Here is a 27,430-nt window from a genome sequence, read left to right on the forward strand (position 1 = left end):
TCAAAAGGTTCAGAGAATCTGGAGAAACCACTGCACATTAGCGATCATATAACGGACCTTCGTTCCCTCAGGCGGTACTGCATCAAATAGCGACATCAGTGTGTAAAGGATATCACAACATGAGCTCAGGAACACTTCAGAAAACCACTGTCAGTAACTACAGTTTGTCGCTACTTCTGTAAGTTAAAACTACTATGCAAAGCCACAGCTATTTATCAATGACACCCAGAAACGCCGCCGGCTTCTCTGGGCCCGAGCTCAGCTAAGATGGACTGATGCAAAGTGAAAAAGTGTTCTGTGGTCTGAGGAGTCCACATTTCAAATTGTTTTTTGGAAACGGTGAACGTCGTGTCCTGCGGACCAAAGAGGAAAAGAACCATCAGGACTATTTTAGGTGCAAAGTTCAAAAGCCAGCATCTGTGATGGTATGGAGGTGCATTAGTGCCCAAGGCATGGGTAACTTACACATCTGTGAAGGCACCATTAATGCTGAATGGTACATACAGGTTTTGGAGTTACTGTACATATGTTGCCATCCAAGCAATGTTATCATGGATGCCCCTGCATATTTCAGCAAGACAATGCCAAGTCACTTGTTACAACGGAGACCCCGGAATGTTGAACAACTTAACCTGTACATAAAACAAGAATGGGAAAGAATTCCACCTGTATAGCTTCAAAATGTGCCTCCTTAGTTCCCAAATGTTTATTGAGTGTTGTTAAAAGAAAAGGTGATGAAACACAGTGGTGAACATGCCCTTTCCCAACTACTTTGGCACGTGTTGCAGCCATGAAATTCTAAGTTCATTAAAATATGCAAAAAAAAAAAAAAAAAAAGTTTATGAGTTTGAACATCAAATATCTTGTGTTTGTAGCATATTCAACTGAATATGGGTTGAAAAGGATTTGCAAATCATTGTATTCCGTTTATATTTACATCTAACACAATTTTCCAACTTATATGGAAACGGGGTTTGTAAAATGAAGCCTTGGCATTCAAACCAGCACAATGCACGTTATTATTGAGGATTTCTCTGTGAAATTTTGTGAGATGTCATGTGAGTGAACATCTAAATGATTGATTCCACTCAAGAAAGGTGTTCACAACCATAAAAACCGGGCAGTTGCTCGGAATTCTGAGTCTCCTGAGATAATATCGGTGTGGGCCCCTCTACCCCATTCATTGGATGTGTGTCTATGGCCCCTAGCAGGCTGTGGGCCTGTTAGAATTATCAATGCCTATATGATGACATTGTATAAAACCAAAGGGTTCCCAGTCGCTGAACAGTAAACAATGAGCAATACATTTAATTGACTACCAAAGCCTTACTGATCTGTAATTTAGCGTAGCGTGTAGACAGTACTGTGTCAAAATCATGGTAAGAAATCAACAATATACAGGAAGATTTATAATCTTAGGTTCCGGGGGGTAACTGAATTCTTAATTTGTTTCTTCAGCTGAAGGATTTTGGAAACTTGCAATTTGATGTGATTGATGGTATAATTTTCTGATTAATCATTCAACTGTATTTATTGCAGTCCGATTATTTATTTTTAGTTAGTATATGTCATTCATAGAACAACAAATTAGGGTCGTCCATATGGTTTATTCTGTTCATAACTTTTATGGACAGGATTTCTAGGCGCAGTCAGGGCGTTGAGGGGATCCGGTTTGGTGACCGCAGGATTAGGTCTCTGCTTTTTGCAGATGATGTGGTCCTGATGGCTTCATCTGGCCAGGATCTTCAGCTCTCACTGGGTCGGTTCGCAGCAGAGTGTGAATCGATCGGGATGAGAATCAGCACTTCCAAGTCCGAGTCCATGGTTCTCTCCCGGAAAAGGGTGTAGTGCCATCTCCGGGTTGGGGAGGAAACCTTTCTCCAAGTGGAGGACTTCAATTACCTCGGAGTCTTGTTCACAAGTGAGGGAAGAGTGGATCATGAGATCGACAGGCGGATTGGTGCGGCGTCTTCAGTAATGCAGACGCTGTATCGATCCGTTGTGGTGAAGAAGGAGCTGAGCCGGAAGGCAAAGCTCTCAATTTACCGGTCGATCTACGTTCCATCCTCACCTATGGTCATGATCTTTGGGTTATGACCGAAAGGACAAGATCACAGGTACAAGCGGACGAAATGAGTTTCCTCCGCCGGGTGGCGGGGCTCTCCCTTAGAGATAGGGTGAGAAGCTCTGCCATCCGGGGGGAGCTCAAAGTAAAGCCGCGGCTCCTCCACATCGAGAAGAGCCAGATGAGGTGGTTCGAGCATCTGCTCAGGTTGTCACCCGAATGCCTCCCGAGGAAGGTGTTTAGGGCACGTCCAACCGGTTGGAGGCCACGGGGAAGACCCAGGACACGTTGGGAAGACTATGTCTCCCGTCTGGCCTGGGAATGCCTCGGGATTCCCCGGGAAGACCTGGACGAAGTGGCTGGGGAGATGGAAGTCTGGGCTTCCCTGCTTAGGCTGCTGCCCCCCGCGACCTGACCTCGGATAAGCGGAAGAAGATGGATGGATGGCATATGGTTTATATTGATTATTATAAAAGCACTATGATAATATTTATATTCCAGAGTACTTCTACAGCATTAATTTAGTGACATACATTAAGATATTTTTAACTCGCCATCAGGGGCATTTTCCAGATGAACCTAAAAACCAGCATATCCTCTCAGCTGGAAAGCATGCAGAGGTTTTTGTGACCGAATGCGAAATGTTACTGCCTGTTGTTCCCCAGCTTTCTCCTGGAGAAGTGTTAAATAATTCAGAGCCCATAGTCTCAAGAGATTTGTCAGGCAGACGGAACGCAGCGAGCAGTCAGTCAGAGTGTGGGGGAGAGAGCCTATTTTTGCTGCAAGATGGTCACTTTTTATCCACCGCTCAGATTTAAAAAAATTTTTTTTTATTACATGATGACCCAAATCAGAATGTGGTCTAAAACAGTGGTTCTCAAATGGAGGTACTTGTACGTGATCTTTTTTAAACATATTCTAAAAATAGCAACAATTCAAAAATCCTTTATAAATATATTTATTGAATGATACTTCAACAAAATATGAATGTAAGTTCATGAAATGTGAAAATAAATGCAACAATGCAATATTCAGTGTTGACAGCTAGATTTTTTGTGGACATGTTCCATAAATATTGATGTTAAAGATTTTTTTTTTTTGTGAAGAAATGTTTAGAATTTAGTTCATGAATCCAGATGGATCTCTATTACAGTCCCCAAAGAGGGCACTTTAAGTTGATGATTACTTCTATGTGTAAAAATATTTATTTAGAATTGAATCAGTCTTTAGTTATTTTTATATCTTTTTTTCCAAATAGTTCAAGAAAGACCAGTACAAATGAGCAATATTTTGCACTGTTATACAATTTAATAAATCAGAAACTGATGACATAGTCCTGTATTATACATATTTATCTCTTTTTTTCAACCAAAAATGCTTTGCTCTGATTAGGGGGTACTTGAATTTAAAAAAAAAATCACAGGGGCTACATCACTGAAAAGGGGTTGAGAACCACTGGTCTAAAAGATCAAACTTATACACATAGACAAATACATAAATAGTCAATCTTGTTTCATTTTTGCAGGCTTTAATGTCAACCATCTGGATATCGCCCCGCGCTATGCCAGTATCCTCATGGGCATTTCCAATGGCGTGGGTACCCTCTCTGGCATGGTGTGTCCTCTGATTGTTGGTGCTATGACGAAAAACAAGGTAAATGCTTTTTCTCTGAATCGTCACGTTGGCATGATTTTTGTTTCATTTACATGACTGGTTTGTTTAGCAAGGCATCAAGGAAGGCAATGATATTGTCAGTAGCGCTTTTAGATGTGGGTTGCGGGCAATAGCTTGGCGGTAGCTTAACTACTTTTTTAACGAGTAGCTTTTCCTTTCGCTTAGCTCTTTTTAGACCCATGTTGCAAGGTACACTATATTGCCAAAAGTATTTGGCAACCTGCCTTGACTCACAAATGAACTTGAAGTGCCATCCCATTCGTAACCCATAGGATTCAATATGATGTCGATCTACCTTTTGCTGCTATTACAGCTTCATCTCCTCTGGGAAGGCTGTTCACAAGTTTACAGAGTGTTTTATAGGGATTTTCCACCATTCTTCCAAAAGTACATTGGTGAGGTCACACAGTGATGTTGGTCAAGAAGGCCTAGCTCTCAGTCGCCGTTCTAATTCATCCCAAAGGTGTTCTATCGGGTTCAGGTCAGGACTCTGTGCAGGCCAGTCAAGTTCATCCACTCCAGACTCTGTCATTTATGTCTTTACGGACCTTGTGCTGTGCATTGGTGCACACTCATGTTGGAAGAGGAAGGGGCCCGCTTCAAACTTTTCTCACAAGATTGGGTCCATGGAAATGTCAAAAATGTTTTGGTATCCTGAAACATTCAAAGTTCCTTTCATTGGAAATAAGGGGCCAAGTGATTAGAACACCTGATTCTGATCATTTAAATGGGTGACCAAATACTTTTGGCCATATAGTGTATCTTATGTCAAAGCAACAAGCTACAAAGAGAAAATGGACTGCAAAACCAGGCCAAAAAAAGAAAATACTGTGTAAACTATGTGAGTGAAGGAATGAATGAGAATATCCATACATATAACAAAAATCCATGATTGGTTGGAGTTCGTATGATCAGTCGCAATTGGCTAAGGTTAGGCCGAAACATTATGGACTGGAGAATCAGAGAAGCAAGATATGGCGGATCATCGAAACTGATAAGCAAAATAAAACCAGTCACGCACTCATGTCACATGATGACCAGGGAATCAGAGACAGAGGGATGCTTAAAGCTGCCGACTCCACAAAAAAAAAAAACATATCTGAAATTGGCGGAGGGATTCTCTCCCGCAGATTAAAGATTTTTCCTCGAATGACGAAGATGATGTGCAAGAAACCCACAATAATGCGTGTCCTTATTTAGACAAATGTGGGCATTTGGAGAAAAAAAAGCCCCGAACCTTAGTTTTTAGTTGTTTACTCTATAAGCCAAAATCATCACACTCACATTCACACACTAGGGCCAATTTAGTGTTGCCAATCAACCTATCCCCAGGTGCATGTCTTTGGAGGTGGGAGGAAGCCAGAGTACCCGGAGGGAACCCACACATTCACAGGGAGGACATGCAAACTCCACACAGAAAGATCCCGAGCCCAGGATTGAACCTCAGACTACTCAGGACCTTTGTATTGTGAGGCAGACGCACTAACCCCTCTGCCACTGTGAAGCCCTAAATGAAATTCAATGATTTGCAAATCATTTTCAACCCATATTCAGTTGAATCTGCTACAAAGACAACATATTTGATGTTCAAACTAATAAACATTTTTTTGTGCAAATAATCATTAACTTTAGAATTTGATGCCAGCAACACTTGACAAAGAAGTTGGGAAAGGTGGCAATACATACTGATAAAAATGAGGAATGCTCATCAAACACTTATTTGGAACATCCCACAGGTGTGCAGGCTAATTGGGAACAAGTGGGTGCCATGATTGGGTATAAAAACAGCTTCCCAAAAAATGCTCAGTCTTTCACAAGAAAGAATGGGGCGAGGTACACCCCTTTGTCCACAACTGCGTGAGCAAATAGTCAAACAGTTTAAGAACAACCTTTCTCAAAGTGCAATTGCAAAACATTTAGGGATTTCAACGTCAACGGTCCATAATATCATCAAAAGGTTCAGAGAATCTGGAGAAATCACTCCACGTAAGCGGAATGGCCGGAAACCAACATTGAATGACCGTGACCTTCAATCCTTCAGACGGCACTGTATCAAAAACCGAGATCAATCTCAAAAGGATATCACCACATAGGCTCAGAAACGCTTCAGAAAACCACTGTCACTAAATACAGTCCGTTGCTACATCTGTAAGTGCAAGTTAAAGCTTTACTATGCAAAGCGAAAGCCATTCATCAACAACATCCAGAAACGCCGCCGGCTTCTCTGGGTCTGAGATCATCTAAGATGGACTGATGCAAAGTGGAAAAGTGTTCTGTCGTCTGTCGAGTCCACATTTCAAATTGTTTTTGGAAATATTTGACATCGTGTCATCCGGTCCAAAAGGGAAGCGAACCATCCAGACTGTTATCGACGTAAAGTTCAAAAGCCAGCATCTGTGATGGTATGGGGGTGTATTATTGCCCAAGGTATGGGTAACTTACACATCTGTGAAGGCACCATTAATGCTGAAAGGTACATACAGGTTTTGGAACAACATATGCTGCCATCTAAGCGCCGTCTTTTTCATGAACGACCCTGCTTATTTCAGCAAGACAATGCCAAGCCACATTCAGCACGTGTTACAACAGCGTGGCTTCGTAAAAAAAGAGTGCGGGTACTTTCCTGGCCCGCCTGCAGTCCAGACCTGTCTCCCATTGAAAATGTGTGGCGCATTATGAACCGTAAAATACAAAAGCGAAGACCCCGAAATGTTGAACGACTGAAGCTTGACATAAAACAAGAATGGGAAAGAATTCCACTTTCAAAGCTTCAACAATTAGTTTCCTCAGTTCCCAAACTTTTATTTAGTGTTGTTAAAAAAAAGGTGATGTAATACAGTGGTGAACATGCCCTTTCCCAACTACTTTGGCACGTGTTGCAGTCATGAAATTCTAAGTTAATTATTATTTGCAAAAAAACCTAAAGTTTATGAGTTTGAACATCAAATATCTTGTCTTTGTAGTGTATTCAATTGAATATGGGTGGAAAAGGATTTGCAAATCATTGTATTCTGTTTATATCTACATCCAACACAGTTTACCAACGGGGTTTGTAGAACAAAAGGAAGAGCAATGACGAAAACAGGGATACAGCTAGCAAAATACAAACTGACATAGGGAATCACAACAGATGGAAACACATGAAAACGATGGATAATGCATTTCTGGGCAAAAATCCAACATTTGTGTAAATAATTTGACAATTAGGACAGTTATCTTCTTTACCTAAAGAAAAGCAGGCAATTGAAAACACATCCTTATACTTTCTGGGAGATCCAAGAAGAAATTAATCTCAAAAAATGTTTCAAACATAGGTGCTGTGAAAGCGCCCGGAATTGTGTTTTTATTTTCATTTATGCAATACAACAGTTTTGTCACTAGGAAGCCTTATATGCTCAGCTCAGTCGCTTTGTGGTTAGAGGGTCTGGGAAAATAAAAGGATTTTAAACGCGCCTCATTGTCCGAAAAATATAGTATGTTAAGTATGCAGACCTGTGAAAGCTTATTGAGTTAGGATTTTTCGTAGGGATTACTGTTTTGAACAGGGGACAGAGTGTATGTGTAACTTTAGCAATAAATAATTGTTTGTAGTCAAAGGGAGAAAATGAAATAACTGCAAATTCCCAGGGTTGGAACAAGGGTCCTGCTCAATGGCCTTGTGGTTAGAGTGTCCGCCCTGAGATTGGTAGGTCGTGAGTTCAAACCCCAGCCGAGTCATACCAAAAACTACAAAAATGGGACTTATTACCTCCCTGCTTGGCACTCACCATCAAGGGTTGGAATTGGGCGTTAAATCACCAATAATGATTCCCGAACTGCTGCTCACTGCTCCCCTCACCTCCCAGAGGGTGAACAAAGGGATAGGTCAAATGCAGAGGAGAAATTTGTGTGTGACAATCATTGGGACTTCAACTTTTACCTTATATCATATAGTTTACATCACTTTAATTCTATTATATCAGGCACACTAACTGCCTAGCTCTTGTCACGGTTGACGAAAAAGTGGTTATTGCCAATATTGTGATTCAAGTAAAATGAATTATATCTATTCATTCATTTATTTATTTTTTGGTTGATTTATCGGCAATTTTTGAGGAAAATTAAAATTCCTTTATTTTCACCCATTTGCCTGGGAAATTCTCCCATATTTTGAAATTGTCAGGCTTGGACAAAGGAATGAGCTCAGATGCAGACTAGGGATATTTAGTAGGGCTTTTATTTTGACGGCTCTTTCCCCTCCAGAGTCAGAGTAATACAAAATATACAAATAACAAAATCTGTCGGCGAAAAAGGTTCCAAAAAAACAAGAATAACCGAGAATCACTCCTAAAAAGAGGAAAATACAGAAACAAAGACGAACTATAATTTGAGCCCTATCTGCTATGAAACTTATTAACATAAAATGCTCCATCAGGACGAAGAAAACAATGACTATGAAAATTGCTACACTTAATCTTAATCTAATAATGGTTAACAAAAAGTCACTCAAAAAATTTGAGGGAAGAATTGTAGGAAAAAATAATAACTCATCACTTTGGTTGAAAAAATAAATAACAAAATTCACTCTACTGAGGAGAAAAGTCCAACTCAAAGTAGCAGCGTTAGAATTCAGCATCCAGGTAAATAATCATGGGACAAGGCAAGGCATGGACATGGACATGGAAGCGAGAGAGGCACGAAAATTCGAGAAAATCTGGCACAGAACAAGGGGTGGCGTGGGCTTATATGACACATGAGGTTGAAACAATCAGGGGTCAGGGATGACGTCAGACTGATGACACAAGAGGAAGGGCAAGTGATCTGAAACAAGAGGAGTTACTTTTCTAAATAAAACATGCAATTCATAAGACAAAAGAAACCAAGACAAGACATCCCTCACCGCGGTGTGACAGAAATGTTGGTACGAGCATTGGAGCTATTGGTGTTTTGGGATTAGAATGAAGTTTAGAACAAGCAACAGAGTCTGAGTGCCTCTGTTGAGAAGCAACAATATTTATTGTATATTTTGGACATTATGATATTTTAATGGTGGATATTCATGGTCAGCTTACTGCAGGGGTCGCATTCTCACAAAGGCTAGACTTGTACAAATTCAAGACCTCACAGAGTCTGAAATTACAGAGCTGTTTGCAAAAAATTGGGGCCACAACAATGCTGTATTTTGGTTATGGAGTATGTTATGCCTTGTTTTAGTAATTATTTTGAATGAATGAATGAATCAATCAATCAATCAATGTTTACTTATATAGCCCTAAATCACTAGTGTCTCAAAGGGCTGCACAAACCACCACGACATCTAACATGATACTGTGAAAGTTCAATCCACAATGGATACAACACAGTCGCGAGAGTCCAGTCCAAAGAGATGTCCCCAGCCGATACATGAATGAATGTATTTATTCCGGCAGACATATATACAGTAGCAACACTTCATCACTCTTTAGTAATTTGACAGACATGCAACGGCAGCCACAGAAAAGGGATAGAGGAAAAAAGCAAGACTGCTTATCCATGTCCCACCCCTAATTTATAATCAACTTATATGTTTGTTATATAGTCCAAATTTCAACAACAGATTTGGTGGATACATGAAAATTTCAAAACAAGAATAACATATGATGGAAAACACTTTGTCAATAGCATTGAGCGACCATGAGATTAGCTCCATCTTGCCTGGGTATCTTTCGTCATCTGAAGCCTTGTCTGGTGTGTGTTATGTCCCTTATTCCACAGCGAGTTCTTTTAGAATAGAATAGAATAGAATAGAATAAAAAATAATAGAAAGTACTTGATTGATCCCTGGGGGAAATTCAGCACCACAGTTCGCTCACAATAAACAATAATAATAATAAATAATATATAACATATATTATATATATAATATATGAAAAATATAAATATATTCAACATATAGTCTACATTTAAGTGCAGTCAAGGACTTTTGCACCTGTGTGCCACAGTTGAGGTAGTCCAAACAACTAGTCATGTTTTTCATAATTTCCCAACAACTCATTTTTTACCGCAAGGTTGAAAACACTTGGGCTAGAAGACAGTTTAATATCTACGCTCACATTGTCCCACAGTTTCACCCCCGCTATAGATAACGTTTGAACCTTGAATGCGGAAATCACCATGTTATGTTTGAATTTTAGGACACCCCTGAGATTTTGAGTTGGACTATGTTAAATAAAGGCCTTAGTGGCCACATGCGTGGACAGCACCTTTCAGCTCTTATTTCCAAAATTGTGTACACTACTGTATTGGGGTCTTATGCTGACATATGGACACTTATACTGCTATCTGGTGGTGTTAGACAACTATAACTTACAATGGAATTTGGAAAAAAAAAGTGTAAAATTAAAAACCAGCATGTCACTACACATGAAGTACACGTGTGTGTACTTATGGACTAAGTACATCATATTAAAAGACAATTTTTAGTTTTTATTCTAATGATGGTCCAATAAGCCCAAATAGCAAAGAGAAATAAAAAAAAGCATGTAAAAAAACAGCCTGGGCCTTAAGAGGTTAAAGTCTACTTATCTCTCAAGATATGCCTTCTTTATGCAATAAAACAGGCCTGGGCAATTATTTTGACTCGGGGGGGGGGGGGCACATTTAGAGAAAAAACTGTGTCTAGGGGCCGGTATATCTGTTTTTAGGAACACTAATACAAAACCTCAAAACAATTTCTGATTGAATGCTAAAAACAATATGACAGACCGCCTTAAAACGTGATGGATATTTTCCTTTTTCTATGAAGGATAAAACACTGAATATTAACAACATATGAAAGTCGACACATTTTACAATCAAGTGAATTGCAACAAAAATGCAACAAACAGTGAAATATGAACGCAAAGGGTACGAAATAAACCCACCTATCATTTGATGTATCTGATACATCACTAAGCTTGAGAACTTTGTTGTGAAAATCTCCTTCCGTGTCTGTGAAAACAGTTCCCACCCACACTGCTTGGTGCCTCCTCTGAGCTGCTGTGACGTAGATTACCATAGTAACAAATTGGATGAATATAGTAACTAATTAGATTACCATAGTAACTGGTATATCATCCAAAAGCGCAGATTCCAACCATTGAAATACTTTTTGTTGAAGACGTAAAAAACATGACTGCACATCAAAAATTGCAGCTACAGTTTCCATCTTAAAGATCTACAAAAATGATTTGGGAATGTCCGGCGGCCGGATTGAAAAGCTTAACGGGCTGCATGTGGCCCCCGGGCCTTAAAGGCCTCATGAAATGAGATTTTCTTATTCAAACTGGGATAGCAGGTCCATTCTATCTGTCATACTTGATCATTTCGCGATATTGCCATATTTTTGCTGAAAGGATTTAGTAGAGAACATCGACGATAAAGTTCGCAACTTTTGGTGCTGATAAAAAAGCCTTGCCTTTACCGGAAGTCGCAGACGATGACGTCACAAGGGTGAGGGCTCCTCACGTCCTCACATTGTTTTTAATGGAAGCCTCCAGCAGCAAGAGCTATTCGGACCGAGAAAACGGCAATTTCCCCATTGATTTGAGCGAGGATGAAAGATTTGTGGATGATGATATTGATAGCAAAGGACTAGGGAAAAAAACAAAAAAACAAGGCGATTGCATTGGGACGGATTCAGGTGTTTTTAGACACATTTACTAGGATAATTCTGGGAAATCCCTTATTTTTCTATTGTGTTGCTAGTGTTTTAGTGAGATTAAATAGTACCTGATAGTCGGAGGGGTGTGTCCATGGGTGTCTTGAGGCCGGTGTCTGAGGGAAGTCACGGCAGATACAAGGACGGCGCAAACTCCACAGATCTCCGGTAAGAGGCGACTTTTTAACACAATTTTCTCTACCAAAACCTGCCGGTTGATAAGTGGTCGGGATCCATGTTCGCTTGACCGCTCTGATCCATAGTAAAGCTTCACCTCCGGGAATTTTAAACAAGTAATCACTGTGTGTTTGTGTGGCTAAAGGCTAAAGCTTCCCAACTCCATCTTTCTACTTTGACTTCTCCCTTATTATTTAACAAATTGCAAAAGATTCAGCAACACAGATGTCCAGAATACTGTTTAATTGCGCGATGAAAAGAGACGACTTCTAGCCGCAAATGGTGCTGCGCTAATATTTCCCGACAGTCCGTGACGTCAAACGCATGCGTCATCATTCTGCGACGTTTTCAACAAGAAACTCTGCGGGAAATTTGAAATTGCGATTTAGTAAACTATACCGGCCGTATTGGCATGTGTTGCAATGTTAATATTTCATCATTGATATATAAACTATCGGACTGTGTGGTCGGTAGTAGTGGGTTTCAGTAGGCCTTTAATTTGCCCAGGTCTGCAATAAAGGCTGTTTCTACTGTTTGAGGAACTCATCTCATCTGTATTCTTTTCTTCTTCGGCCCCTTCAGACGCGAGAAGAGTGGCAGTACGTGTTCCTAATCGCCTCCATGGTGCACTACGGGGGTGTGGTATTCTACGGCATCTTCGCATCGGGGGAGAAACAGCCGTGGGCCGACCCCGAGCTGACCAGTGAGGAGAAGTGTGGCTTCATCGACGAGGACGAGCTGGCAGAGGAGACGGGCGACATCACACAGAGTTACGTCGCTCAGGGAGGGCCCGCCAAGTCCTACGGCGCTACCACGCAGGTCAACGGAGGCTGGGCCGCCAGCTGGGAGAAGACGGAGGAGTACGTGCAGGAGGAGTCCCAGGGAGGAGGCTACGGATACAGGCAGGAGGAGGGATACTCGTAGACCAAACACACACACACCGATACATGTGTAGACTTCTTGAGCGTGCGTCGATATAGTCCAATATAATATCATCGAAATAGAAATGTAAAAAAAAAAGAAAAATCGCAATCTATTGTTGTAATTGCACAAGAAGTATAATGTATGAAAAAAAACAAAAATAGCCCATTTGATTAAAAAGATGTGAGGCACATCAAATTGGCAGTAAATGTATTATTATGCATATGGATAATAGATATAATTATTTGGAGTGAAATTGTCTTTTAATGTGAAAATCCTCATCAGCAAAGGCTTCCCAAAGAACGGGTGAAGCCTGTGTAGGGTCCCCATCCTTAGTCACATGACCTGCCACCGGTTAGAGTACATAAAGCTGCCACTCAGACATCAGCGTCTATAAACGTACCACCGCACAGCATCGTAAGCCGTTGACCGATTGTACCGTATCGCTCCTAAAAGCACACTTTTTTTGCGGGGTTCCTCACTGGCCATTTTGAATTAAGGTGTCTCTTTCTGTCAGATATCAGCGCTGTAGTGCAAGAGTTGTTTATGTTACTGCATTAAATACTGAGCACATCTGGAATTATGAAACGAATGAGATAATCATGTGTTTACAGCATTTTATTGTCCAAAATAATTGGTGTGATTAAAAAAAAAAAAAAAAAAAAAGGAACATTGAAGAGACGAAATTAGCCAAATCGTATAACAGTATCAATATATTAGCGCAGCACAATTATATGGAAATAGAGAATGCACATAACTTAAAGCACATTTGTTAATATAAATATGTTACTATATTACCAGAGGATGCAGCAAATGGATTATATATACAGTGGTACCTTGTTTTTTTTTTAGTAACCAGTTTCAAAAAGGTATAACAAAAATGTATTCCACTAAAAACAGAAACAGTTTTTGTCATAAGAAATAATGTCAATCTAATTACTCCGTTCCATACACCAAACAATATTGACATAAAACTAATCTTATAGCGAATAATTATAGTTTTTACAAGCAGACATCAATGCGTAATATGTATAAATGTTGGATGAAATGGATAAATAAACATTTAATATCACTTTTACCTTTAATTATAGACTCTTGCAGGCAAAGATGGTGTAAACCAGGGGTGTCAAACTCATTTTAGATCGGGGGCCACATGGAGAAAAATCTACTCCCAAGTGGACCGGAGTGGTAAAATCACGGCACAATAACTTAAAAATAAAGACAACTTGAAATTGTTTTCTTTGCTTAAAAATAGAACAAGCACATTCTGAAATTGTACAAATCACAATTTATTATTATTTTTTTTTATAATTACTTGTTGCGGTTAATAGTATATATACTTTATTTGTCGTTATTTATATTTTCTGAATACGTTATGTGATAATGTTCGTCAGTCAACTCATTGGTGTTCATTATCAATCTCTCAAGATAAAACAAAAAACAGGATGATATTTATGTAGTTTGATCATTTTCCTCGACTGGTGCACTAACATCATATTCTTTATTTTGTACATTTGTAGCGTCATCTACAAAGATACAAAGACTTGCAATTGTGACATCCAGTGGCCACATTTAGAACAGCAGTTTCTTTCATTCAAAAATTTCAGGTCAATTACATTTTTGAGAATGAGAATCAGCACCTCCAAGTCCGAGTCCTGAGTTCTCGCCCGGAAAAGGGTGGAATGCCATCTCTGGGTTGGGCAGGAGACCCTGCCCCAAGTGGAGGAGTTCAAGTACCTAGGAGTCTTGTTCACGAGTGAGGGAAGAGTGGATCGTGAGATCGACAGGCGGATCGGTGCGGCGTCTTCAGTTATGCGGACGTTGTACCGATCCGTTGTGGTGAAGAAGGAGCTGAGCTGGAAGGCAAAGCTCTCAATTTACCGGTCGATCTACGTTCCCATCCTCAGCTATGGTCATGAGCTTTGGGTCATGAGCGAAAGGATAAGATCACGGGTACAAGCGGCCGAAATGAGTTTCCTTCGCCGTGTGGCGGTGCTCTCACTTAGAGATAGGGTGAGAAGCTCTGTCATCCGGGAGGAACTAAAAGTAAAGCCGCTGCTCCTTCACATCGAGAGGAGCCAGATGATTGGTTCGGGCATCTGGTCAGGATGCCACCCGAACGCCTCTCTAGGGAGGTGTTTAGGGCACGTCCAACTGGTAGGAGGCCACGGGGAAGACCCAGGACACGTTGGGAAGACTATGTCTCCCGGCTGGCCTGGGAACGCCTCGGGATCCCCCGGGAAGAGCTAGCCAAAGTGGCTGGGGAGAGGGAAGTCTGGATTTCCCTGCTTAGGCTGTTGCACCCGCGACCCGACCTCAGATAAGCGGAAGAAGATGGATACATTTTTAATTTATACTTGTTCACTGGCCTGATCCGGCCCGTCGGGCCGTACGTTTGACACTCCCGGCATAAACAGTACTTGAGAAGCTCATTTTACAAATTTAATTGGCTCTTAAACAGGGTTTGTAATTAGAAAAAATTGTATATTGAAGCAAATGGTCCATATGATTCAATTTAAACATGAATAATAGGTTCCAGCTTTGACAAAAGTCCATATTTTTTCCAAAGTTTGTACCCTTTGAACAAAATATAAAGTGTAATACAGTACTGTATAGCAAACACACATAACAAGGGAGTGATGGATCAGCCTTCGATTTAATAACAAAGTCAAAACAACTCAATGGATGTTGTCATTCATCCAGGTCATTGTATTCCCAGCGCATTTAATCGATCGCAACTCGACTCTTCCGTTTGTCTCAGAAAACGTTTCGCCTAAAGACTGTGGATAATGAAGCCTATGGATGAGAGGCGAAACGTCTCTTATGACAAACTGAACAGTCCAGCTTCAACCGAATCAACATCCCGAGAAAGTCAAAACAGCAACAACGAGTTGAGCTCTCCTGTCCAAAGGCAAAACCCAGTAACTCAATTTTGGTCAAAACTGAGCTGATAATAATTTTTGAGTTCATAGGTGATATGCTTTACATTAGTGTATGCGATATTGTAATTTGTTGTTAAATGTATTGTTCTTGATTCTTCCCCTTGCATACTCTTTTGGGCAGATAACTGTGGAGGTCAAAATAAAAACTGGACGCTGTACACGGCTCTTGCCCAATGTGCAAACGCAGAATGGGGCCCACCCGAGATTGTGATAAAATATCTGGAGAAAGGGCGCACGTTCATGAGAGCCGATTCAATCCATGGCTCAATCGGCAAGAAAATGAAAGCTCAAGAAAACATCTATATGTTTGATGACTTTGTAGATCTTTGTAAGACGGCAGGGCTTCACGGTGGCAGAGGGGTTAGTGCATCTGCCTCACAATACGAAGGTCCTGCAGTCCTGGGTTCAAATCCAGGCTCGGGATCTTTCTGTGTGGAGTTTGCATGTCCTCCCTGTGAATGTGTGGGTTCCCTCCGGGTACTCCGGCTTCCTCCCACTTCCAAAGACATGCACCTGGGGATAGGTTGATTGGCAACACTAAATTGGCCCTAGTGTGTGAATGTGAGTGTGAGAGTTGTCTGTTTATCTGTGTTGGCCCTACGACGAGGTGGCGACTTGTCCAGGGTGTACCCCGCCTTCCGCCCGATTGTAGCTGAGATAGGCGCCAGCGCCCCCCGCGACCCCAAAAGGGAATAAGCGTTAGAAAATGGATGGATGGATGTAAGATGGCATCAAGATAGATTGGTTTTCCTTTGTTTTGTGAAAATCAGCTAGAAGTGAGTTACTAGGTTTTGCCTTTGGACGGGAGAGCTGTCCTCCACAAAATAGCTTGTTTGTACAATAAGGGGTTCATAAATCGAGGTTCCACTGTAGTAAGAGAGGGGTTAAGCCATGTGGATGCTGCAAGTTCTTACATTTATTAGTGTTTCTCACCTTTTTATCAAAGTGCTGGCACTCGCAACTGTCTTTGGCCCTATGGTAGATTATTTAAAAAAAAAAAAAAAAACACGTGGGCATTTGTTTCTGTGGACTAGTTTGTTTCAGTATGATGATTCCTCCTAAGAACCAACATTTGTTGCAGTGGACATTTGTTTTTGGGTAGATTCATTTTGTCAGCGTTAAACATTTCAGGAAAAAACAACAACAACCCTGCTGTACAAAACAAAAACGTCCACTGCAGAAGACGCTGAATGGTCCTCGGAGGGTTATAAAAAAACAGAGCAAAATTTCAGCAAAAAATGTTGAAAATCAAATGATACAAAAATGAAGGTACCACTGTATGTTGTTGCTATGTCAATAAAACATGAAGCAAATTGATGTTTTTATAGAAAATAGATAACTATTCAGTAAAATACTTGAAGATGTTCCATATGGGCAAATAGTGGTAATAGATTTATTAGGTGTAATTATTGGCCTAATGTCTGCAACAATCAGAGTATTCTTGATTACAACGATCGAGACGATGCACCCCACCTTAGAATTACGAAGACCATTCATTCATCAGCACTTCTCGATATAAACGTGTGCGAATGCGTACCAATGCATGGAACTTTGTGGTGCAGCCTCTTTCTTTGGAGTCGGCGTGTCTTTGTCTCAGAAACTGTTACTGATGTTTCCATTTCTTTGCACAACTAACCAAAGGTGAAGAGCAAACATGGCTTTGGGCGGAAAGTTCCATTTTCTAAGAGAGCACACGCAGACCGTGGGCCTCGAGGTTGCAGTCTGGACCAAACTTCTCTCTGTACTGTACAAAGCAATAAATCCATAGTAACAGTTTTGGTCCAACCCAACATTTTCATCATGTAACAGTTTTTTATGCATTTGTTCTAACTTAGTGTTTTTGTGATAATGTATGAAATGATGCTATAATAATCTATAATATATCATACGATATTTAGTCCAATGCAAACATCGTAAGAGTTTGTGATGGGGCTGCTCACCAGATGAGAATGATAAGCGGGGCTCCGCGAACAACGGGCGCTCCTCTTCGTGTTTTTATTAACTTGTCCCTTCTCTCTATCAGTTTTTTGTTGCATTTGATCAATGTTGTTCATCAATTGCCTGGACTCCTTCCCGTTCTGAACCACATGTACCTCCTCCGTCCCCTTTTCCCTTGTGTACCTCCTGATTGCATCGTCTGAACAGTCAGTGCCGTTTAAAGACGATAACTGATTCTGTATTTTGCACCGAGAAAAAAAAAGAAAAAAAAGAAAAAGACAAACGTGCAACTTAAAGTAGTTCAACTTTCCTGTTTTTGTGCCTCTGAAGTTAAAGTGTAATTATATGCCTTCTGTTGCTCTGTAAACTGAGAGGTTTGTTGGTGTCAAAAAGAAAATACATCTTTTTAAAAAAAAAAAAACACTCAATCAAATAGGTCTTTTTGTCCTATTCATTTGTGTATTTTGTCAGCCTGGATATGATTCAAAATACTTTGTGTTCATCCTTTGAGTTGAAACATTAATGTGCAAAGTTTGAAGGGCCTGAGGAATTTTATTTTATTGTTATTGCACATTGTATAGGACATTTTAATCCATCCATCCGTTTTCTACAAGTTGCATTCATGGTAAGAAGTATTTTATTGACTGTCTGTTAGCTTCAGAATAACAATGTTATCAAAAAGAACCAGAGACTTTTTATAGTCTTAAAATGTTGGTCGTACTTAAAAATGCATGCATTTAGTTGTATTCAGTGTTGAAAAGTATTATATGGCTCTCAGTAATACATTTAAAAATATTTAGCTTTCATGGCTCTCTCAGCCAAAAAGGTTCCCGAACCCTGGTATAGGGTGACGGAACAGGAACGCTGATGGGTTGCTATTAAGGGTGCCCCGTAAAAAAAATTAAAAAATACTACATGTAGGCTTTTTTTTAGGGAGGGCTCAGTCTGGGGCCAGGAAAAAAAAAATTGATAGCCACGATAAGCACATACACACATGTTATGACTAGAGATGTCCGATAATATCGGACTGTCGATATTATCGAAAGCCAAAGCAATTTATCAACAACACCCAGAAACGCCGCCGGCTTCGCAGGGCCTGAGCTCATCTAAGATAGTCTGAGGCAGGGGTAGGGAACCTATGGCTCTAGAGCCAGATGTGTCTCTTTTGATGACTGCGCCTGGCTCTCAGATAAATCTTAGCAGACATTGCTTAACACGATAAGTAATGAATAATTACCCTGGTAATCACAGTGTCAAAAATAACGTTCAAAATATAAAATATTCTCAGGCATTTTCATCCATCCATCCGGTTTCTACCGCAGCTGTTCAAGAAGTTGCATTAATGGTAAGAAGTATTTTATTTATTTTTGGTTAGCCTCAGAATAACAATGTTATTAAAAAGAATAAGAGACTTATTATACTCTAAAAATGTTGGTCTTTCTTAAAAATGCACACATATAGTTGTACTCAGTGTTAAAAAAAAAATATATATATATATATATATATATATATATATATATATATATATATATATTGCTCTCACAGAAATACGTTTAAAAATATTTGGCTTGTATGGCTCTCTCAGCCAAAAAGGTTCCCGACCCCTGGTCTGAGGCGAAGTGGAAAAGTGTTCAGTAGTCTGACGAGTCCACATTTCAAAGCTTAAACAATTGGTCTCCACAGTTCCCAAACCAGGGGCGTCGCCAGACATATTTCACTTGGGCACGTGCCCCACTTTTGATCTGCAGTGCCCCAATAAAAATTTCACCAATAAAAAAAAAAACGCTTCAGAGTTTTAAGTCTACATAACATAGACAACAGCGCACATACTACTTAGTATGGTAATTGATTGCTACTGTATTCACTCCACTAACAATGAGCACATGGCTAATTAATATGGTAATTTATTCACGTGTGGATCTAGTCTTCGGTTGAGAGAGAGAGAGAGAGAGGGGCTGGGAATCACTGCGTGAGGTAGGTAACGTTAGCCAACAACAATTTGTTAATTACATTATTTTGATTTTGATTTGACTCAAACTGTAACTCCTATATGGATATCAGAAAGTTATTCGCCCGCAGCAGAGAAGAAGCAGCAGGAATGAGAGATGTAAGTGAAGTCCTAGCTAGCTAGGCAACATCATTGTCTTAAGTTGATGCTAAGTTAGCCAACGTTATTCCTTGTATCAAGACAAACATATTTATTTGCTGTACGAGCTGTCGGGGGAATTTCCAATCAACATGAAACATAATGTTGGTTATTATCTGCTGGTTCTGCATCAATGAGGATTTGGAGTCAGCATGTGTGAGTTGAGTGCTTCTTAAATGGTTTATCTTCAGGAAGAAAAACATTTTTCCATATCATCAAGTCGTGAGCCAAATTTTAAATCATTCAAGTTTATTTCACAGAAAAATAGCACAATAGACTTGTCTTGTTAATCGGTGTGACTTTGAGTAAAATAATCTGGTTTTGTCACCAGAAAAATGGCTACAGCTAAAGCATCTGGTTTTGTTTCCAGAAAAAATAGTAACATTTCTGTATTTGTTTTCAGAAAGATGGCTAAAAATATCGGGTTTTGTTGCTCCATTTAGATTTTTTAAAAATGTATTTCCATGTCTGTCCAGAGTCCTCCTTCGACTTGTTAGTCGGTTTGCCTTTTGCTAAAATACTCACTAATAGTCACTAGAAAAAAGGCTAAAATAATCTGGTTTTGTTGCCACAATTTGATTTTTTTCTCCCTAAACTTTCTTTTTTTCATGCACACATGTGACTGCGACTCACTGAAAATGACACACAATCCACTTTTATGTCACGCCCAGCAGTTGGGAACCACTGGTCAACTGTATAACAGTTACTGTAATATTTCCATGTCTCTCCAGAGTGATTGACTACTTTGCAAAAATGAAAAGGAGACGTTACAGTTTACTTCTCAGAAAATGATTCCCTGAACAGACACACAACAGTTGTTCATTTATTTTACTACTGTGGCTTTATTGTTTTGTGTACATTTTATAGTTTTGTGTATCTGAAATAGGATTAGCCACATTGCCATAAATGGAAATTAAATAATATAAAAGAACCCAGAGATGTAGGGGGTGCTTTATTTTTTGTTTTACTTTTGTAGATGTTAAATTTGCAGATGATTACTGCAATAAATATTTCAAAAAGATTCATTGCTCTTCCTTTTTGCTTTTACCAGTAGCAGTTTAGAAGTCTGGAGTAAAAAAGTGCACAAGTAGGTAAATTGCATTAGTTAATTTCAGGTGCTTAATCAAAGATACATACAACATCATCTGATATGATTTCATAGTTTAAAGCACTATTTATGTATTTTTTATGATAAATAAGTGCTAAAAATGTTTTTGCTTGTGCGCTTTGTACGCTCACATGAATTATTTGTGCCCAAGGTGTGCCCCAGTACAGTATTAGGTCTAGTGACGCCCCTGTCCCAAACGTTTACTGAATGTCGTTAAAAGGAAAGGCCATGTAATACAGTGGTAAAAAAGCCCCTGTGCCAACTTGTTTGCAATATGTTGCTGCCATTAAATTCTACGTCAGAGGTCTCAGACACGCGGCCCGCGAGACGTTATTTTGCCGCCGCCACCTTAATATGAAAGTTTAATGTTTTGGCGGCCCGCAAGTTTTATATGAATGGCGCTTGACAGCGTTGTGTTATTTGGGTCCAAAAATGGCTCTTTCAACATTCTGGGTTGCCTACCCCTGCATTAATGGAAAAGTGGCAAGTGCGTGAAAGCGACAGAGACGTTGCCATAGAGACGAGGGTTCTCTTACGTGCACGGCTGCAGTCACACCGCGACATCTGTCTGTCAGTAATAACAGTCCCCGATAACCTGGACCAATTCAAATTGTTATTTCTTTTTTTTTTTATTGTTTAATTTGCATTGCCTCACACGATGAACACTCCGGGAGCCGTCACTTTTTTGCGCTCGCTATCCCGGTACTTTCCTGCCTATTGTCCGCCAACCGCCATGTTGCTGTAGGGAGGAAAAGCGGAACGACACACATTGCGGAATAAACATTATTCTCTGTGCGTCGGCTAAATACAAATATAATCCACAACCCCAAACATGTCTTTTTCAAAGCCTGCAGTGACGGAAAAGGTTGGTGATGAGCAAAGTCGATTCCAGGAAAAGTTGGAGATGCAATATTTCTTTATTGAGCACAGGGGCACCCCGACGTGTCTTATTTGCACAGAGAAAGTTGCGGTGCACAAGGGATACAATTTGAAACGTCATTATACAACTAGACATGCTGAGGAGTATGCAAAAATGTTTTAAGGAAATCTTTTCTTGCGGCCCAGCCTCACCCGGACTCTGCATCCAGTGGCCCCCAGGTAAATTGAGTTTGAGACCCCTGTTCTAAGTTAATGATTATTTGCAAAAAAAAAAAAAAAGTTTCCCAGTTGGAAAATTAAATGTCTTTGTCTTTGAGATAAAGTAGTAAAATACAGCACTATGTCACCGTTATGTTAGATCCACTATGGACCGGACTTTCACAATATCATGTTAGACCCGCTCGACATCCATTGCTTTCGGTCTCCCCTAAGGAGGAGGGTTGCCCACATATGCGGTCCTCTTCAAGGTTTCTCATAGTCACTGTCACTGACATCCCACTCGGGTGAGTTTTTCCTTGCCCGTATGTGCGCTCTGTACCGAGGGTGTCGTTGTGGTTTGTGCAGCCCTTTGAGACACTTGTGATTTAGGGCTATATAAAGTTAAAGTTAAAGTACCAATGATAGTCACACAGACACTAGGTGTGGTGAAATTTGTCCTCTGCATTTGACCCATCCCCTTGATCACCCCCTGGGAGGTGAGGGGAGCAGTAGGCAGCAGCGGTGCCGCGCCTGGAAATCATTTATGGTGATAGAACCCCCAATTCCAACGGTCACATTTTTTTTATAGTCTTCGGTACGACTCGGCCGGGGTTTGAACTCACAACCCACCGATGTCAGGGCGGACACTCTAACCATTGGCCACTGAGTATGTCAATAAATAAACATTGATTAGTTGATCGATTATTGAATTATATAACAGTGCAAAATATTGCTCGTTTGTAGTGGTCTTTCTTGAACTATTTGGAAAAAAAAGATATAAAAATAACTAAAAACTTGTTGAAAAATAAACAAGTGATTCAATTATAAATAAAGATTTCTACACATAGAAGTAATCATCAACTTAAAGTGCCCTCTTTGGGGATTGTAAGAGAGATCCATCTGGATTCATGAACTTAATTCGAAACATTTCTTCACAAAAAAAGAAATCTTTAACATCAATATTTATGGAACATGTCCACAAAAAATCAAGCTGTCAACACTGAATATTGCATTGTTGCATTTTCTTTCACAGTTTATGAACTTACATTCATATTTTGTTGAAGTATTATTCAATAAACATATCTATAAAGGATTTTTGAATTGTAGCTATTTTTAGAAATTTATAAAAAAATCTCACGTACCCCTTGGCACACCTTCAAGTACCCCCAGGAGTACGCGTACCCCCATTTGAGAACCACTGGTCTTATCAATTGAATATAAGTTGATAAGGATTTGCAAATGATTGCATTATTTTTATTTACGAATTACACAACATGCCAACTTCACTGGTTATGGGTTTTTTTTTAAATAAAAATTAATAAGTCACATGGCGCTTTATATGACATTTTTATCAGAACCATATTCCTGCACTATTAGCGATAAGAATGTGCACGTCCGTAGTGTTTTGTGTAGTCATACTGGGCTCAGTCACAATATAGTGTCAAAGGTAAATGTTTCTCAGTGAGAAAACACGTAAACAACTTTATTCATGCTTCAGAAAGTTGTTTAAAATGTTTGACCCCGCCGATGCATCAAAGCAACGGACCAGGGGCTTTAAGCGAGGAGCCCACATGGCACCTCCCGGGCCACAGGAAGTGCTCTGCTAATGGCCGCCCTTCTTGCATGCTGGTGAAATCAATAGAGTCATACTCCAGTGGTCGGCAAGACCTATTGACAGCTCTAACCTCTTAATGGAGATGAGAGGGAGGAGGAGTGCTTATTGAGCTATTTGGCAGTGTTGTTTCGATTTAGGAGACAAGCCCGACCTCCTCCAACAAAGCTCTAACTCACCTCAACAGAACGACATGATTACATGTGCGGGAATAAATGGCATCCGTTCATTGTACAAAAAACCCCAAGTCTGAATAACATTGTTTAACATTGCAAACACTTCAAATATACTAAAATACGCAGCTTTGAGCTTGTCTCGATCTCAAAGTGACATTTTTGGGTGGGATCCCAGGATATCATCCACAATGGCAGTATGTGTACTAATTTCTCAAAGCTGTTTTTTTCCATTAAAGTTCATTTTAAAACTATTTAACGGTGCAAATGCTTTTAATATGGTGTCAAATATTACAATGAAATAATCAGATTCATACATTTAATTTACTGATTTCTATTTAATTTCATGTATTTATTCATAAGGAAATATACAATTACCGTCATCTATATTGCTGCTCCTCGATCTTAGCGCTGCTTTCGATACCATCCATCCATCCATTTTGTACCACTTATTCCCTTTTGTGGTCGTGGGGGACGCTGGCGCCTATCTCAGCTACAATCGGACGGAAGGCGGGGTACACCCTGGACAAGTCGCCACCTCATCGCAGGGCCAACACAGATAGCCAGACAACATTCACACTCACATTCACACACTAGGGCCAATTTAGTGTTGCCAATCAACCTATCCCCAGGTGCATGTCTTTGGAAGTGGAAGGAAGCCGGAGTACCCGGAGGGAACCCACACATTATTCGGGGAGAACATGCAAACTCCACACAGAAACATCCTGAGCCTGGGATTGAACCCAGGACTGCAGGACCTTCGTATTGTGAGGCAGATGCACTAACCCCTCTGCCACCGTCGATCATAATATTTTATTAGAGCGTATCAAAACACGTATTGGTATGTCAGACTTAGCCCTGTCTTGGTTTAACTCTTATCTTACTGACAGGATGCAGTGCGTCTCCCATAACAATGTGACCTCGGACTATGTTAAGGTAACTTGTGGAGTTCCCCAGGGTTCAGTCCTTGGCCCTGCACTCTTCAACATCTACATGCTGCCGCTAGGTGACATCATACGCAAATACGGTGTTAGTTTTCACTGTTATGCTGATGACACCCAACTCTACATGCCCATAAAGCTGACCAACACGCCGGACTGTAGTCAGCTGGAGGCGTGTCTTAATGAAATTAAACAATGGATGTCCGCTAACTTTTTGCAACTCAATGCCAAAAAACGGAAATGCTGATTATCGGTCCTGCTAGACACCGACCTCTATTTAATAATACAACTTTAACATTTGACAACCAAACAATTAACAGGGCGACTCGGTAAAGATTCTGGGTATTATCTTCGACCCAATTCTCTCCTTTGAGTCACACATTAAAAGCGTTACTAAAACGGCCTTCTTTCATCTCCATAATATCGTTAAAATTCGCTCCATTCTGTCCACTAATGACGCTGAGATCATTATCCATGCGTTTGTTACGTCTCGTCTCGACTACTGTAACGTATTATTTTCGGGTCTTTTCATGTCTAGCATTAAAAGATTACAGTTGGTACAAAATGCGGCTAGTAGACTTTTGACAAGAACAAGAAAGTTTGATCATATTACGCCTGTACTGGCTCACCTGCACTGGCTTCCTGTGCACTTAAGATGTGACTTTAAGGTTTTACTACTTACGTATAAAATACCACACGGTCTAGCTCCATCCTATCTTGCCGATTGTACCATATGTCCCGGCAAGAAATCTGCGTTCAAAGGACTCCGGCTTATTAGTGATTCCCAGAGCCCAAAAAAAGTATGCGGGTTATAGAGCGTTTTCCGTTCGGGCTCCAGTACTCTGGAATGCCCTCCCGGTAACAGTTCAAGATGCTACCTCAGTAGAAGCTTTTAAGTCTCACCTTAAAACTCATTTGTATACTCTAGCCTTTAAATAGACTCACTTTTTAGACCAGTTGATCTGCCGTTTCTTTTCTTTTCCTCCTATGTCCCACTGGAGGGGGTCCGGTCCGGTGGCCATGGATGAGGTATTGGCCGTCCTGAGTCGGGACCCAGGATGGACCGCTCGTCCAGAGCCGGGACCCAGGATGGACCGCTCGCCTGTGTATCGGCTGGGGACATCTCTGCGCTGCCGATCTGCCTCCGCTTGTGGTGGTTTCCTGCTGGCTCCACTGTGGATGAGATTCTCTCTGCTGTGTTGGATCCACTTTGGACTGGACTCTCACGGTTGTGTTGGATCCACTATGGATTGAACTTTCACATTATCATGTTAGACCCGCTCGACTTCCATTGCTTTCGGTTCGTCTAGAGGGGGTGGGTTGCCCACATATGCGGTCCTCTCCAAGGTTTCTCATCGTCATCATTGTCACCAACGTCCCACTGGGTGTGAGTTTTCCTTGCCCTTCATGTCCTAAGTTTTTTTGCCTTTGTGGTAGTTTTTATTTTTTTGTTAGCCAAGTTTGTTTTCCGCCTTGTGCGCGCCTTTAGTTTGCACCTTTTTTTTATAAATACATTAAAATATGTATTTACCTTCACGCCATGTCCCGTCACCTTCCTTTGCATTACGGGAAAACAAACCCTACCACAGTCCACGTCTTGACAGAATTGAGCCTACATGGTTCTTACGTATATGTTGATAAGACTTTATGTCCGTAAATATCTAAACTAAAAATCTCACCGTCAAATGGCTTAAATGTCTTAAAGGGGAACATTATCACAATTTCAGAAGGGTTAAAACCAATAAAAATCAGTTCCCAGTGGCTTATTTTATTTTTCAAAGTTTTTTGCAAATTTTTATCCATCATGGAATATCCCGAAAAAAGGCTTTAAAGTGCCTGATTTTCGCTATCTTTAAATCCATCGTCCATTTTCCTGTGACGTCATTTAGTGATGCCAACATGGCGGATACCACAGCAAGATATAGCGACATTAGCTCGGATTCAGACTCGGATTTCAGCGGCTTAAGCGATTCAACAGATTACGCATGTATTGAAATGGATGGTTGGAGTATGGAGGCAGATAGCGAAAAAGAAATTGAAGAAGAAACTGAAGCTATTGAGCGTATAGCTATTGACGCTATTCGGCGATCGCCTTCGATTGAGTGTCGCAGGATATCCATACATGTCTGTGCCATGTCTGCCTTAGCATCGCCGGTAAAATGTGCAGACCAAACGATCGGGACTTTCACATCTTGTGACACTGGAGCAACTTATATCCGTTGATTTGTAAGTGTTTGTTTGGCATTAAATAGATAGATAGATAGATAGATAGATAGATAGATAGATAGATAGATAGATAGATAGATAGATAGATAGATAGATAGATAGATAGATAGATAGATAGATAGATAGATAATACTTTATTTATTCCGTCAGGAGAATTTCTTCAGGAAAATTAAAATTTTCAGCACAATCCCATTCAAAATCAGACAAACAGGATCGCTGACGGGTCTGCCGGCTTCCAGCGCCCCTTACAAAAAAGATAAGATACAGGTAAACAAGGGGGGGTTATGGGAGAAAAAAATAGAAGATTAAAATAAAATTGAAAAAAACGGTCTTAGCCTGGGCCCTGGAGAAGGGGTGCAGACTGAGGCCAAGGGAAAAAAACAGCTCATAGCCATAGTACACATCCCTCTTACATGTGTGTAAGAGGGAAACATCAAACATCAAAGAACACAGAGGACATTAAAGACATTAAAGCAGCAGATACAACCAGACACTTCTACATACAGCTATGAATAAAAAGTAAAAGAAACATATCCACTGTGGTGGCCTCTGCGGTGTTCCACGCCATCGTCCGCTGGGGTGGAGGGAGCATGGCCAGAGACAGGAACAGACCCAACAAAGCAACCAAGACAGCCGACTCCTCGGCCAGTGTCCAGTCCGCATGGATGAGCGAGGATACGTCCAAGGTGACTGAGGTGTCCGACACCTGCTCACCCAGCCAAGACACCAAGACACATATAAATGTGGGTGGAGAGAAAGGCTGGATGCAAATA

General features: G+C 40.5%; 1 protein-coding gene across 1 annotated transcript in view; it reads left to right on the top strand.

Annotated features, from left to right (window-relative positions):
• slc17a6b (solute carrier family 17 member 6b) overlaps window positions 1-17,807 on the top strand; it is a 40,774-nt gene extending 22,967 nt beyond the window's left edge. The window contains exons 11-12 of the mRNA XM_061887651.1: window positions 3,591-3,718; window positions 12,156-17,807. Coding sequence (XP_061743635.1) covers window positions 3,591-3,718; window positions 12,156-12,497 — 470 coding nt within the window. The 3' untranslated portion in view covers window positions 12,498-17,807. The remainder of the gene's footprint in view (window positions 1-3,590; window positions 3,719-12,155) is intronic.
• Window positions 17,808-27,430: the final 9,623 nt, after the last annotated feature.

The sequence above is a fragment of the Nerophis ophidion genome, linkage group LG25 (genome assembly GCF_033978795.1).
Source record: "Nerophis ophidion isolate RoL-2023_Sa linkage group LG25, RoL_Noph_v1.0, whole genome shotgun sequence".
Taxonomy (NCBI): domain Eukaryota; kingdom Metazoa; phylum Chordata; class Actinopteri; order Syngnathiformes; family Syngnathidae; genus Nerophis; species Nerophis ophidion.